Source organism: Pectinophora gossypiella, chromosome 6 (genome assembly GCF_024362695.1).
Source record: "Pectinophora gossypiella chromosome 6, ilPecGoss1.1, whole genome shotgun sequence".
Lineage (NCBI taxonomy): Eukaryota > Metazoa > Arthropoda > Insecta > Lepidoptera > Gelechiidae > Pectinophora > Pectinophora gossypiella.
This window is the reverse complement of record NC_065409.1, coordinates 7,256,038-7,272,311: the sequence shown is the minus strand read 5'-3', so window position 1 is coordinate 7,272,311 and position 16,274 is coordinate 7,256,038. Positions and strand designations below refer to the sequence as shown.

General features: G+C 38.8%; 3 protein-coding genes across 4 annotated transcripts in view; 1 reads left to right on the top strand and 2 right to left on the bottom strand.

Annotated features, from left to right (window-relative positions):
• Positions 1-84: 84 nt before the first annotated feature.
• On the bottom strand, positions 85-4,658 carry LOC126367275 (glycolipid transfer protein). The gene is made up of 5 exons (XM_050010705.1): positions 4,149-4,658; positions 3,851-3,906; positions 3,659-3,768; positions 3,299-3,449; positions 85-3,061 (listed from the first exon to the last, which is right to left on the bottom strand). Exons 1-5 carry the CDS (start codon positions 4,282-4,284, stop codon positions 2,888-2,890), a joined length of 627 nt encoding a protein of 208 aa, XP_049866662.1. The 5' UTR covers positions 4,285-4,658; the 3' UTR covers positions 85-2,887.
• Positions 4,659-4,717: 59 nt separating this feature from the next.
• On the bottom strand, positions 4,718-6,737 carry LOC126367260 (uncharacterized). Its single transcript, XM_050010683.1, has 2 exons — positions 6,656-6,737; positions 4,718-6,396 (listed from the first exon to the last, which is right to left on the bottom strand). The coding sequence occupies exons 1-2, from the start codon at positions 6,656-6,658 to the stop codon at positions 4,741-4,743; spliced, it is 1,659 nt and encodes a 552-aa protein (XP_049866640.1). The 5' UTR covers positions 6,659-6,737; the 3' UTR covers positions 4,718-4,740.
• Positions 6,642-16,274, top strand: part of LOC126367255 (cytochrome P450 306a1) — a 45,106-nt gene continuing 35,473 nt past the window's right edge. For both annotated transcript variants that reach the window (XM_050010673.1, XM_050010671.1), the window contains exon 1: positions 6,642-6,870. In XM_050010673.1, coding sequence (XP_049866630.1) covers positions 6,657-6,870 — 214 coding nt within the window. In that variant the 5' untranslated portion in view covers positions 6,642-6,656. The remainder of the gene's footprint in view (positions 6,871-16,274) is intronic.

Here is a 16,274-nt window from a genome sequence, read left to right as displayed (position 1 = left end):
ATCTTCAGTTGTTTTCTTTTCCTTCGAAATCCCTGGATGAATCTCCTGCAAAAATGTTTATAGGTAGGCAAGTAAATAAAGTGAAATGTTTTATGAAACATTTTATTTTTTTGTTAGACAACAGTAGCTCACTCACATTGGTACAGTATGCTAGTTAGTGATAAAGCAAAAATATAGATTATTCACAAGTGAATAATGATAAAGCTATACTTTTAAATGACAACACTTGATTTTCTCTACACTCATTTTTTATTACAATTTATGAAACTTTATCCAACTTAAATGAACATGTTTTAGGATAATGTGAACAAATGGTAATTATTATTTTAGCAGTAAGAAAATATGAAACATTGTCAATTATATTTTTTTCTTTAACAACCACAATGTATAAAAAACATGGACTGCATAAAATAATTTAAAATATAACATAGATAAAATATAATAAATGTTATTGCACTGTGGCATAGTGCTATCCTTAAAACATAGAACTAACTGAAATACCTGTGGACTTTTAAATGCAACAGAAATAAACACTATAAAAACAAAATAATAAATAATACTTAACTAATAAATAATACTTAGTGTGTTGATAACATAATGCATTATTAAACTGATTGAACTTCCTAGATATCTCCAGCTCCACAAATAGGTACTTTGCTTAGTCTGTTAATACCTACTGTCAAACTAAAAAATTGTACTTTGTGGTGTATGCAGGGTTACATACACAGAAAACAGAGCAATGAATATACGTTTGGTATTCGGTATTCAGACGCATATATATTAGTGATGTAACGAATATTCGCATTCGCATTCGCGAATATCCGCAAATTTTTGAATATTCGCATTCGCATTCGCATTCGCAAAATTTATGCGAATACTTAGCGAATGTTTTAGCGAAAGTTCATCTTGAGCTACATTAGAGTGGTGAAAATGTGTCGCTTTCTTTTTACATTTGTTAATGGCTGCAATGATTGATTCTTGTGACTTAAGCCCTTCTTTAACAACAAGTTGGATTTGGTGCGATGAACAATCAATGTTTTTAATGCTCAATAAAGAAATACCTTTTTTCATGTTAGTGCCACCATCTCTTCTTACAATACATAATACGTTTTCTTTGGGAATTCCCCACGATGACAACATAGTTTCTAACTTTGCCGCTATATTTTCTCCTGTATGTCGCCCATCGTTGAATACTTCTGCTTTCAATACAATCATTTTTCGTTCAAAATTAATTCCGTGACAAGTGAAACTTATACGAAACGTCAAACCTATCAAACATTTTAAGCGCGCTTTTTTGACATTTTAAAATATTCGCATTCGTATTCGCATTCGCGAATGTTGAAGATAATTATTCGCAATCGCATTCGCATTCGCGAATGTAAAAAATCCAACATTCGTTACATCACTAATATATATTCAATATAATTTCTGCATGTGAGAGAAGACACTAGGTATGTACGTGACAGTTACTAAAGAATTATGATAATTACTTCAGATGTATGAATCTCTCTCTTTGAAGATTTAGTTAGAGTTAGACGTAGCGCGAAAGGATAGTTCGCCGAATATTCGGTTCGGTTAAAGTAGTCAACACAAATAATATTTGGTTAAATCACTATTTGGTGCATTTCTAATTTACAATAAAAACATTTCATCCTCAAATATATACACATTGCGAACGGAAGGCAATTGGGGCAACCACCATTCTACATGCTTTTTACGATTACTCCACCGCCAAGAGCGCAGCTCTTAAATAATGAGAGAGATACATACACATTTCCATTTGTAGTTCCATTTTCGGCTACTGGAGCACACATTGTGTGGACTGTAGAGCAATGTTGGTTCCAAGTATAGACGAGAGAAGAGATAAGACAATTCCACAAGATAATATTGTGAGCAGCATGCTGGTATATTACACTATACAGCACTATCTTTAAACACTAAAGTGTATTTTTGTTGTTGATGCTTTACAATTGTCAAATAAATTTTGTTTTTTTATTATATTATCAGCACCTATATTAAACTCGGCAAGATACGTATGAATGAAAATTCTATTCAAAATCAATGGTTTTGAAATTAAATTAGCTTACATGATCAAATTTTGTGATCCATAATAAAGGCTTATTACAATGTTTTTTTTTAAATGCCTCCAGTCATTAGTAAGTCAATGAACTGCTATTACTCCTACAAACACAGAGAAAAATGGAAATACATAGATCATTTAGTGATTCAATGCATAGAGCACCTGCACTTACAATTCATACAAGTGTATGTCTTCTATGACTATCACTACTTTGACTAACATTAAAATGTTACAACTATAATTTTATGTGACAAAATATATATTAGTATCCAATTAAAGTAAAATATTAGTATCACCTATAAGTGGTGTGCAGTTACGTTACATATTCTGCCCCCATTTTTACAAGGCACTGCTTAGTTGTTTATAAAAATATTGGTTTATTTTTAAACTAATGATTGGACGAAAACAAAACATATACTATGATACTCAGTTGCACACAAAATCTTTTCTGTTATCTCTACATAAAGTGTTATTTATAATAGCCTCATAAACACAGCACTAGTTTTTAGGTTTATCTAACATATTATCTTTTAAAACATATTTTGATTAAATACATAATGATATTAATCAGAATCCATTTCTTTGTTTATTTTTTAATTTAAACCTTTGTTAACTTGCACAAGATAAAACTATTCAGCTATACCACTCAAAAACCTAGCAACAAAGAACAAATAGTTATAGCTTCTTTTAAGAATTATATGTATTATAATAATTCCATTCCAGGTACAGTTATATTGCAATGTAGGGTTGCACATCCATGCAAGCTGGTCAATCATTGAATAGCCTACACTTATTAAGTATTATTTACTATAAAGTTTCATCAAATAAACTGTTTTCTTTAACAAAATCATCAATTTTGCACCTTATTAAATGTAATTTGATATTGTAAGTAGTTAAAGTTTCTGTGAATATTTTCAAATCGCCTTCAGCCTCTATAGCCTTCAACATCTGACGTAGCGTAGGCGCCATTTTACAGATAAACTGAAAGAGGACGGTTTTCGACCATTATACATTAATTAACAGTATTATGTAGTAAATGAGACAAGTCTGTAAAAACAATGAAATCAAATAAGCAAGCATACTCTAGGAATACTTTGTAGTCCTTTTGGTTGTAAAATAATTAAATGCAATGTAACTTAATATTATACTAAAAGTAAATAAATGAACTTAATATAAAAGATTAAATTAATGATGCATGAATTTGTTTTCTAAACTTACGGTAAAAATTTGTTGAGTGACCCAGTTGTGGTATTTCTTGACAGAGCCCTCATAGGCCACGGTAAATAATTTCTTTGTCGCTACATCCAGTTGATTTGATTGTACACAGTTGATAACTTCCTCAAATATCAATTCATAGAAATGTATAGCTCTGAAAATAAAATACAAAACATTATTCCAGTTATTTGGGTACAGTTAGAGTAATTAATTTGTTTCATAACAAGTCTGTAATAAATTAGGTAGGTAATTGTAGGTAATCTATCAAAGCAAAATCATTTGTTGTTTTTCATGCCTCATACGTGAATACTAACAGGTAACATAATACATATCTATATATTCATTCAATATCAGCAAAATTACCTGTTTAGCCACACCACACTCTCTATGCCAGGTCTGTCCTTAGTTTTATCGTTCAACATTAATTCTAGCAAGCAGGAATTGTCGTCATACACATAGTACTTCTTTATCTTCTGTAATAAAAAGAAATAACAGTGATTTAAGAATTCAAGTATTTATATTTGCATCAATGATACTGTAATACTGAACACTCACATCAATATTTCCTTGCATATCATATTTCACGGGCGCGAATACTTTGCCTAGGCGTTCTGTAATAAAAAAAAAACCATAAGATGTCAATTAAATTGACCTTGGTATCAATTAACACAATTTATGATGGTGTTTTTCGTAAGTTTCGTAACATATTCAGAAATTAAAGATTTAGGTAGATTATTAGATTAGGGTACGTATATCATAATTTCTTTTGTCTTATAGTACGTAAATATTTATATTAGGTTTATTTAGAGTTTCATTATCATTTTTTTTATATAATTTACTTAAGGTAACTTACCAACAAGAAGTATTAGGTCTGACGCTGCTTCCAAGAATCCCTTGATATTTATTTTTCCATCGATAACAAGCGGAAAATGTTTTATAATTTGGTAAAATTTCTGACTCTCCAGTTGAGAGTTCGACGCGCTGGCCATTGCAATGTACCTAAATAAACAATTTGTGAAAGTCACTCTTCAATGGGGCATATAATTTATCACTTTTTTAAACGATATTTTCTCACACAATTGCATAAAATCCCAAACTCTGAATTATTCTGAAACGAAAACCAAAAGAACACTGCTTGTTTGACTTGACAGTTGTTTGACAGATAATTTCATCGGCGCATGTTAGGTTGTTTTGACAGCTGTCAGATTATTCTTTCTTTTTTGTATTTGGATATAAGGCTTTTGTATCAGTATCTATTGTCCTAAAATAGTGATGCATTACAATGATGAAAAATACTTATTTTTGTAACATTATGTATATATTTACATATATTGCCAATCTAATCCTATTATGACTCCTCATAATTATGTTTTATCTTCTTTTCTTATTATATTATCTTCACTTTATTGTCACCCTAGTTATTTAAAACACTTTTTAATTAATGCCTAATAAGCGAATGTCTGTTTTAACACATTTCCTAAGTCGTCTTCCACGACTATTGTTAGAACTTTGGTTTTAGGTGAAAATGTGAATGGTACCAAGAATCTTTTCTCTGGTAACAGATCTGTAAACTCATACGAGTCTAATACCATCCCATTTGCATCATCTCTAACTTCAACTATTCTGATTCCAGCAGTAGACAAAATCAACATCTTATTTTTGTCAAATTTCAAGTATCTTGTAATGGCTTGCCTTTCTCTACCGTATTCATTGTTGAACCATCGATGGTATGATAGTAACACTGCGCAATTTCTTGTCCAATACACTGAATCATTGCCATTAGATCTGTTAATATTTCTTTTAGAGTCTGATAGTCTGTTTGTTATATTTGAGTAAACGCTGGATGGTCTAGTTATTGGTGTGACGTTTGGACTTCTTCTTGCGATGTCAGATTTCGTCATTGAGGCAAAGTTTCCTAGTGTTGTTTTACTTCGTGGTCCCAAAACTCTCATTGGCTCTGCAACGTTCATAGTAACGCTTATATTGCGTTGGAGTGATACTGTAGAATGCTGAACTGGTTTCCCATTATAATTATTCATAGTATCTTTAATTATAGCTGGCCTTTTTTCTCCAACAATGAAAACCCGATCAATGTTATCGAAACCTCTTCCCATGATGCCATCTTTAGTATGTCCAAGGTCAAATGTATGGCCAAGTTCATGAAACACTGATCCAAGAGTAGTTGCAAAACATCCGCCTAATGTACCTCGATATCCACTATCGTCCATAAATCGGCGTGTATTGACAGGCGTCGAATCTAAAAATTTTGGAAGTATGTCCTCCACAGCCGATGGCCAAGTATATAAACATGCTGTACCAAATAAAGCTAATCCGCCGCCTCCTAATGCAGCATAAGCTTCAGTCAGCGAAACAATTTCGTCATGTGTCATAGGTTTATCAACATCTGTTCCCTTGAATCGAGTACAAGATATGAACCCCAAAAACTTCCTTTCGTTACTTCCTAAATCTGAGAGCATGAGTTCTCTTCCAAAATGTGACCAAAGTTCTGCTTGTTTCATTTTTCTCGCTTTGTTTACGTTCAGACTGCTCCTGAAGACTATGCATTCTGGTTTTTTGGGGTTAACTTCGTGTTCTAACTGAAAAGTCTTTCGTCCAACGCCGCTTTCATATAACTTTTCTGCAGTGATGCTTTGGATGAGTTTAGAGCCGATCGCTATCCGAGCACAAGCGCTTTCTATAGTATTGTTAACGTCGGGTGGGCTTTGAAAACATCCATCATGACCTTGACATATTATGTAGACCGGAGTCACTCGAAGATTCGTTTTTCTTGGCGTGTAATCTAAAATCAGTGTTCGCCGTTGTTGCTCGGTGTATTCCAGTTCCACTACATTTTCACCCTTCTTTAAGTCAAGTAAAATCTTAAATTCTCCATTATGAACATTCCACTGCGATTTTCGTTGAACACCTTCGCTCGTAACGCTACATAATAGTTTGTCTTGGTTATTCGCATTACATCTTGTTATGATACCCTTTATCAAAACAAGTGAATAATTTACGTTCTCTCCATTTTGGAAGTTGGTAATGAAAATTGAAGAGTTCTGTTCATTTTTGTTTTCCTCATTTGTTCGGTTGTCCATTACCTGAAATATGCGTTAAATCCTGATTTAATGTTAAGATCTCCGTGTAATTCGCACGCACTGTCATGAGTTTTTTTTATCATGTCCGTTAGACGTTAATTAGGTTAGCAAGGTTAACTGAACGCTGTCGTAGACTGTTAATTCACTCGCTAGAGATGCAACTGTCTCACTCGATGGGTTAGCGTTAAGAGTGGAGCAATTTATTTCTGTATGATCTAAGTAGTAAAAGTCGTTAGTTTCGCACATAATAGCAGTGACTCACCATGATGCGGTTAGCGTGTAGCGCGCAGAGTCGGCGCGGCGGGAGGACTGCGGTCGCGGGCGGCGCGGCGGTACGGCGGTGCGGCGGGCGCTCGGCGGCACTCGCGCCGTGCAGCGGTTCCTCCTCACTTCCTCCTCAGCGGATTGGCCGCGCCACTGACTGCGCATGCTCGCCGATGCAGACCGACGCCCGTAACGATTGCGCCCCCCAGACAGGTACGCGACTGGCTGTCTCCACCGACAAGAGGGAAATTTGAACGATGCAGCCCGCGGCGACTGCGTCACTAGTATCCATGAAAAATATGACTTTGTTTGCTTTGTGTCTGCTATTTGTAGATGAATGATGCTATTTGTATTGCGCTCGATAGGTTACGGCTCTACCTTTGAATGATAGTTACATATCTGACGATGATGGATTACAAAAACGACGATTGATAAAAATGTGTTATAATACTTTATTCCTCAAGGTCTATAGCAAAAACTACATTGTTCGTAGTGTATAATATTATGTACGTATAATACTCACCAACTCTACATAAAAGGTTTTTGGACTCTGCTCGATAGTTAGGTATAATAATACCTATAGGCTAATGCCGATCGATACCAATAATATATATCATTATCGATGTACACATATTTCTTTCTATCACAAAAATGTTCTAATTTAGAATATTAACACAGCCTGTATCTTTTTGATGACCTATACGTAAACGTCCGCTATCGTGCTTACAGCGCCTGACACTTGTTTTATAGCTTTGCTTTAAGTTGTTTATCGTCTCTTATAATTTTATTAGGCGTTGTCGAAATGAGAATTTCTTTTTCAAATCGTGGAATGCTCGCGTATAACTTTTCTACAAGGGCTTCTAATGCAGGCAGGTACCAACACTATGACTGTCAAACCAAAGACCCGCGTGTCATTCCGGTCAGGTTAATTTTACAACACTAAGTTTTCTCGGTGGGTTACGGAGTATGCTCCGTATCACCTTCAATTCGATCTTAAATAGATACTTAATTTAAAAAAAAAACATACTTTTTAAATCACTTACCTATGTAAGTATTTCTTTTTGCATTTTCAGAGGGTGAACATATTTTTCCCATATCACATGATTGATGATGAGTTCAAAATTTCTAAATATTTTTCATTAGATATTTACAAAGTTTTGTAGACCTTGGAATTGCCGCACTGCACGGTTTTTATTCGAAGTTCCCTTTCCAATTTCATTAGCATTGTACATTTTTTAAACCTAATAATTACTATATTAAATAAATGGTGGCTGAATAGACTGGTCAAATCAACTTTTACTTCAATTATAAAAAAATCAATTACTTTGCTACTAAACGTCAAACCCCGGATTTAATATGGAATTAATACAAAAAAGGACACTGTGACGTCATAGAAAAACGTGATAAAATGTTGAACTTATTATTACGTTTTTCTTGATAAAAATTCATAAATAATTTAAATAGAAAAAAGAAATTGTTTTTCATTAGTTTTAGATATTATAGCCGTCCTTCAAATAAAAACACTTTGCACTGTTTAGTTATTTACTCAAGAAGTTAAATTATAAAAAATAAAGAATACTGTAAAATAAATCAGTGAATAAACAATTTAACAACAAAACTATGGCGAGCGGTAGCGAGCGGGCGGGCGGACAGTGCGCTTATTTGGCGCGCGATTAGTACCAATAGGTGGCGCGTGCGTTTATTTTACTCGCTATAGTATGTCTTTATTTAGTAATCAGAATTTCATAATTTATTTTGAACCTAGTGCACGAGCCAATCGGTAGCAAATAAAAAACAGGACCCCGGCATGTCGTCAAAACCGACTACTTAAAGGAATGTGTCTTTGTGTGCAATGTGACATGATGATTGGACCGTTATATGTGAGATGGGCTGATCACAACATTGTTCATCATCTCATAGGTGTATCAAAAGTATCTGCATGTTGTACCTAATATGAATTAACATGATTATTGAACGGATTATGTTGCCCTTAGTGTTTTAAACTTTTTAAGTCGACGCAATTCATTCCAATGTACTTGTGGAAATAAAGTGGGAAATAATTCAACAATTTTTCAGTTTTTCATCTAATTTTCACCTTTCCATGTCAAAACACAAAAGTCAGAAAGAAAAACAATATCGTATAAAAAAGTAAAAAAAAATATTCAAAATAAAAAGATTTTATACAAAAAAAAGGTTGTAAAAAGATTTGATACAAAAGTAACCTACACCACCCCCCTCCAGAGACCGTCAAGGGCGATAAAAATCACAAAATCTCACACGGCGTCCAGAGCGAGTAGTTCGCTCTGCACCCGGTGCGAATACCTGTGGTTGCAGCTCCTCACGGGAAGTGTTGCTATCCGTGGGAGTCGACAGTATATAGGCCGGCTTAAGGCGGTCTATAGATACCGTGACTTCCCTACCTTTAACAAGAAGCTTAAAGACTTTATCACCCCTGCTGATCACCTTATGAGGGCCGGTGTAAGCAGGTTGTAGAGAACCACGTATCGTATCCTCACGAATAAATACGTGTTCACAGGTCGGTAGTTCCTTAAAGACGAATACTTTGTTCTTGCTATGACGTGAAGCAGGAACCGGCCGTAGTCTCTGGGCGAATGAGCGGAGGCGAGCGGAAAATTCCGATATATCGGTAGTTCCACCGTCGCTACAATCGAAAAATTCGCCAGGGAGACGTAACGGTTCGCCATAGACTAGCTCCGCAGAAGAACACTGAAGCTCATCCTTAAAGGAAGTACGAACACCGAGCAAGACCCAAGGCAAGGACTCAGTCCACCGGTCATCCGCATGGCACATTATGGACGCCTTCAATTGCCGGTGGAAGCGCTCCACGAGACCATTGCACGATGGATGGTACGCGGTCGTTCGTTTATGTTCGAAGCCAGTAAGCTTCGACAAGCACTGAAACAAAGCAGACTCAAACTGACGACCGCGGTCCGTGACAATTTCCGTGGGACAACCAAACCGGGCTATCCAGGTGGAAAGCAAGGCTTTGGCTACTGTTTCAGCTGTGATGTCCTCTATTGGCACGACCTCCGGCCACCGAGTGAATCTATCAACAGCTGTTAAACAATATCTAAAACCTTGCGATAGTGGCAGCGGTCCTACGAGATCTATATGGACCTGCCTAAAGCGAGCGCGGGGCAAGTTGAAAGTGCCGAGTGGGGCTGTCACATGACGGCTAACTTTGGCGCGTCGACAAGACAAGCAAGTTTGTGCCCAGGTCCTGCAGTCCTTTCGAATGCCTGGCCAAACAAAACGCTCTGCAACTAATTTGGCAGATGCGTTGGGCCCGGGGTGGCTGAGGGAATGTAAGCTATCAAAAATCTGCTTGCGGAAATATTTTGGTACATAAGGCCTGGAAGTCGGTGTGCTGATATCGCAGTACATAGCTAATTGACTTCCAGGTACGATACGTTTCTCCAAGCGCAGAGAAGAGCCGCCCTCGAGCAAATTCGCCAATTCCGGATCGGAAGACTGGCTGTTCGCTAGGGTTGCTAGGCTAACAGGCACTTCCAGTTCTTCAATGCGAGACAAGGCATCGGCCACAACATTGTCTTTGCCGGAAATGTGCCTGATGTCCGTAGTGAACTGGGAAATAAAATCGAGATGACGATACTGCCTAGGCGAACAGTTAGCCTTCCTCTCATGGAATGCAAAACTGATCGGCTTATGGTCAGTATATATGATAAAATGTCTCGCTTCAAGCATGTGCCTGAAGTACTTAATTGCCTCGTAGATCGCGAGTAATTCCCGGTCATAGGGGGAATACTTTTCCTGAGAAGAGGTCAGCTTGCGGGAAAAGAACGCCAGCGGTTGCCATGCATCATCTTTAAGCTGCTGTAAGACTGCGCCTATAGCTTTGTCAGACGCATCGGTCACCAAAGCAAGCTTAGCTGTGCAATCAGGGTGAAAAAGTAAAGCAGCATCAGAGAGGCTATCTTTAGTGGAAATAAAGGCTGTCATGGCTTCACCTGTCATGTTGATGGGCTGCGATCCCTTAACTGAGCCTGCCAACAAAGAATTTAGCGGGCCTTGAATTTCGGCTGCTCGAGGGAGGAACCTGCGGTAAAAGTTTACCATCCCCAGGAATCGCCTGAGCTGCCGGACGTTAGTGGGGGGAGGGTAATCTTTAATGGCCTGGATTTTAGAGTCCAGTGGTCTGGTGCCACTTGATGAGATACGATATCCTAAAAAGGTTACCTCAGGGACACCAAAAACACACTTAGATGTGTTCACCATCATGCCATACTCCTTCAACCTACTGAAAATGGACCTCAAATGCTCCTCGTGTTGCGCCTCGTCCTTGGAGAAAATTAGAAAATCGTCCAGGTAGCAGTATACGAAATCCAGTCCTCTGGTCATCTCGTCCACAAACCTCTGAAACGTTTGACCCGCGTTCCTGAGTCCAAACGTCATGAACGGAAACTCAAACAATCCGAACGGGGTCGTAATGGCCGTTTTCGGAATATCTTCTGGACTGACAGGTATCTGATTGTACGCCTTCACTAAATCCAGGGTACTAAATATTTTGCATCCAGTTAGGCTGTGAGCAAAATCGTGGATGTGTTTAATCGGATACCTGTCAGGCACAGTGCGGGCATTCAACATGCGGTAATCACCGCAGGGACGCCATCCGTTGTCCTTCTTCGGGGCTAAGTGCAGGGGCGATGACCAAGGGCTTTCAGAAGGTCTGGCTGTACCACTAGCCAGCATCGACTGAAACTCCTGCTGGGCGATTTTCAATTTATCCGGCGCTAAACGCCGAGGAGAGCATGCAACTGGGGGGCCTGGGGTCGTACGGATGTGATGGACTGTGTTGTGGGGTATAGTGCGATGGATACCAGCTGGACGAGTAATCTCGGGATAGTCGTCAAGAATGCGATGAAACTTCGTCTCACCAGTCACCACCTTTACAGAAGAAATATCGTCTAACTTACTACTAACAAGCATAGCACTAGTACATAACGAGGTGGCGTTGTCCATCAAGCGCTTGTTTCGGCAGTCTACTATCAAGTTATAGAAATTCAGAAAATCTACACCAATTATCGGTTTCGTCACATCAGCAACAATAAAACGCCAAGTGAAATTCCTACGGAGGCCGAAATCAAGTGTAAGATGAACAAAACCATACGTATAAATATCAGAACCATTAGCCGCATTTAACACATAATTAGTCCGTGCACGACGATCACGCAGCGAAGACCGGGGGAAGACACAGAGGTCGCTACCGGTGTCGACCAGAAATTGCGTCTTCGTCGCTCGGTCGGTGACGAACAGGCGACCAGCAGATGTCGGGCAATCGTCAGCCGCCATTAGCGACTGCCCCTGGCATTTTCCGACTTGTAGTCGCACGGGCGGATGCATCTACTCGCCTTCTCACCGTACTTCCAATGGTACCAGCACAGCGGAAATTTCCGGTAATTGGACTGGGATCTCGAAGTGGATCGGCTACGACTCTGTCGCCTGCCGCGCGACCGAGATTGTCTGCTGCTGCCACCGCTCAACTGCTGGAACTGCCTGCGAAGCTCTGCGATCTCGCGAGTGAGGTCACTCAGCACAGATCCCGGTATCCCTGTCTGCTGAGTCTGGCTTGTCGACGCTGCAGCTACCACCGGTGAAGAGGGTGCGATGTCGTTAACCCTATCAGCCAAGTCCGCCAGGTCGTCGAGTACAGCAGATGATGCCTGACCAGCTAGCACTGTCTGGATGCTTCTCGGTAGGCGGCTTGTCCAGATGGTTTTAATGAAGTCGTCGGGCACGTCATCACCAGCAAGGCTTTTCAGGTGTCGCAGGAACTGTGAAGGCTTGCGGTCACCTAGCTCCTCGTGCATCAGGAGCTGCTTCATCTTCTTCTCATTGGAAGCGGAGAGGCGCTTAATGAGCTCGGTCTTGAGCTTCTCGTACTTGCCAGTTGCGGGTGGTCGCACGATGATATCTTTCACCTCTCTGGAGTACCGGTTCTCCAGCTGTCCCAACACATAATAAAATTTGGTGGTGTCACTGGTAATTCCGGAAATCAGGAACTGGCCCTCCACATTCGCGAACCATATCTCCGGCTCCTCTGGCCAAAACGGAGGAATCCGTACACCGACTTTATCAACATCGATGTTGACGGATGGTGTTGTAGAAACGCGATCTCTGACGTCAGCTGGGTCGTCGCTTCGTGCGTCTCTAAATTCCTTCTCCATGTTCTAACGGGGTCACCAGTGTGGAAATAAAGTGGGAAATAATTCAACAATTTTTCAGTTTTTCATCTAATTTTCACCTTTCCATGTCAAAACACAAAAGTCAGAAAGAAAAACAATATCGTATAAAAAAGTAAAAAAAAATATTCAAAATAAAAAGATTTTATACAAAAAAAAGGTTGTAAAAAGATTTGATACAAAAGTAACCTACATACTAACAATTATATGTTAGTAATTACTGCCGGAAAAACTCTGTCACTTAATAGGTACGCTTTTGGATTTTCCTGTAGGAAAGTAGGTACGATAAGTGGGTATAATACTTACCTTTCTATAATAGCGTATTATTTATTAGTTGTTATGTCATTGAATTAGGTAGGTAGGTACATTAACTGTCAATCAATTGTCGCAGTGATTGGTGTGCTGTAATCAAAACATTCAGTGTTGTTTATAGCAGTTTCGATTGAATTGATTCCTTGGGCCCTTGGTCAAATTATAGGTACCTAGGTATATTGATTATAGTCGGTTCTCTACTCTATGTTGTGATCGTAGAGTGGACTCAATTTATTTCGGAATCAAGCAAAGGTGTTGATTCCAGCAGACACCTCCAATTTTATTTTATGATATAGGAAGTTTCTCTACCTCTCTACTCTTTTTTATCCATCGAAAAGGAAAGGGAGGTGTCTGCTGGTATCAGCACCAAAAACAACATTAAGGCTGGTCATAAACCAGTTTGGTGCAGAGTAGTTGTTAGGTAGTCAGTCATATTGGGCGTGGGAGTTTTTCATGCTTTCATTACCTAGGTCTACAGTATAGAAACAGCAACGGTCCGTAGCGTGTGATTGGCGCGTGAGTATTAGGATTCAGGCGGTGTGCGGCGAGCTGGCGGGCACTGGCGATGATTCCGCGCAAGCAAGGCTGGCAGGAAGGCGCGGGTACGCAGGAGTCGGTCGTTGTCCCAGTGCCCGCAGCACTTTCGCTTTTATCGGCGAACGAACCCGGCCCATTACTACCGCACTCACGCGGTTACACCATCACGCGGCCACGGATTTGGCTGCATTTGTCGCTCCGGTATGCATACTAATCGCTATTTATATTTTAGGGGTGTATGCTTAGATTTCACCACGCTCGCGGCTCAACATCGCGTATGCGCCGCGCCGCATTGAATGCTTATTTTCTGCGTGCTACGTTCACTCTATCCGTGTTTGAGTTTTTGCCATATTTACCAACAATTTTTCTCTAAATATTACGTAAGTAGTATTTAATTATAGTACGTAGGTGTGGAATAGCTGGAGTAATAGGCAATTACAATTATTCCGATAACAAACCGAGGAATTAAATTAACTTTAATCGTAAATGAATATATCGACTCAAATCAGAAATGTATACGTTTACGCAATAAGGACAAAATTAAGATTCTGCCAGGTTTTCCCTAACTTGTGTAACTGCATAAAACATACATTTTAGTAAAAACTAATGAAGGAAAAATATTCTAAAACTTCAAATTAATTCTACATGTCAGTTTCATAGCCGCAGATTGTAATTTATTAGCGAAATTGGGTTGTTTAAGCTGATACTGATGTCAATCGTTTCAATGGGATGATGGCATGTAATTTGATTTAGAACTTCATTTGAATTTTCCCTGGATTGCATGCAATGTACATTCTTCACTAAGTGAGACAGTGAGACCTTAATCTAAGTATTAAATTCTTGTAATGTTTTAAAGATGAGTATTATTAAATTCAATCAGCATAATACTTTAACAATAATAATCTCTTATCTAGGTAAGTATAGTTCGTTCGATGGTCTAATAGAAAACTCGATGAAGCGTGGATACCTACTTAGGAAGGCAGCTTAGCGATGGATGTCCCTTGCCCAATTGGGAATTTAGTCGTGAATTTACGTTATGTTATATTAGGTGGATTGAAGGTAGGTATTATAACTTATAACCACTACTTAGTGTCATTGTCCAACATTGATCTCAATGCATGTCTGACGACACAAGTATTTACAAATTAGTGAACAGTACAAATAATACCGTAAATAAATCCGTGATTCGATTTTATGACTTTGAATTCATATTTGGATCATAGATAATAAATTGATAGGTACGTGGTGTCTATTTGTGCCAGGTTAATGACAATAGGTTCGCTGGGTTCACTCCATCGCTTACATGAGACTTTTAAATAGCTGGCAATGAGTGGGTATATATACTATTCCGTTGTCCTACCCCTTTAGGGATACAGGCGTGTGATTGTATAAAAAATACGAACGTTTTTATGTTCATAACGTAAGTGATCGAAGGTACATTAATTATGGACTTCCATCAAATACACTTATTACATAATTACCTATCATCATAGAACAGAACAGCGCGGCTGACCGCTATCATTGAAAACAATGGTATTGGAAAAAAGGTTTTATTTGGTTTAAAAAAATAATACCTACAGTTTATGTAGTCGATTGTTTGAGTTGATCAAACGTCGTAGCGTCTTGGTTGAACAAAATAATATGGCTAGTTATAGGACACATGTCACGAATTAGTCTTAATACAACAAATATTACAATTTTATAATCATACTATACCTACTCGTACAGCATGAACCTACCTAACTATTTACTGCATTTTTTTTAACAAATCTTATTTTATATTGAAGGAATCTTGATTTCTTCTTCTATCGTGTGGGTTGTAAGGTGAATTACCAACCTCATCAACCCTGGTGTCAGGGTTATTATTGAGCCGCCAAAGGCCCCTGACATGGCTCAAGGAATCTTGATTTAAGATATCAACTAGGTACGGTATGTGTACTTCTGCTAAAATGAAGAGGTTTATTAAACCAAAGTAGGTAAGGGGTTACAGGTTTGAATGAGGGCTTTGCATCTGAATGAAATATTTTGATCGAAACCGGTGACCAAAACAATAGCGTGCTAGTGTGCAGATTAAGCAGATCTAGCTAGGTATATTTTTCGTGATCTTTGTAGGAACTTTGTACGGAGTTCACGAAAATCTTTTCCCACGATATTGTGTCCTCCACGTTGCACAGGGAGGCGTGTTCACAAGTGGGGCGTAAATACGGCGTTACATAATTTTTCTCGTTTTCCCAACGAGCACTGCACGTTGGAGTCGCATTTCGGCAGTACTTTAGGGCCCAGTACGTGCCCTGCGACGTCAAACATCGCCCAATATTTCGTAACGCTGGGCTTTGTTAATAATAATGAAGATCTGCGTAGTTTCATCACAGTGCGCTTGTTGAATAACAACGTCCGGTTGAATGAACCATTGCATTGTGTCCTTGTTTTCTGTGATTTTCCATGGACCGGCACGTGCATCGGCGCGGGCGCAGTCGCCTCTAGCCTCACGTGTCCAGCAGCCATCTCATTCCTCATGCAAACCAACACCATAAATTAACACTTGAT

Excerpts from the sequence above, each read along its gene's own strand:
- LOC126367275 (XM_050010705.1), bottom strand. The coding sequence starts at position 4,284 with ATGGCCAGCGCGTCGAACTCTCAACTGGAGAGTCAGAAATTTTACCAA. Across the intron at positions 3,769-3,850 it reads ATATGCAAGGAAATATTGAT|AAGATAAAGAAGTACTATGT; the intron begins GTGAGTGTTCAG and ends TTTTTATTACAG. Across the intron at positions 3,450-3,658 it reads AGTGTGGTGTGGCTAAACAG|AGCTATACATTTCTATGAAT; the intron begins GTAATTTTGCTG and ends TTTTATTTTCAG.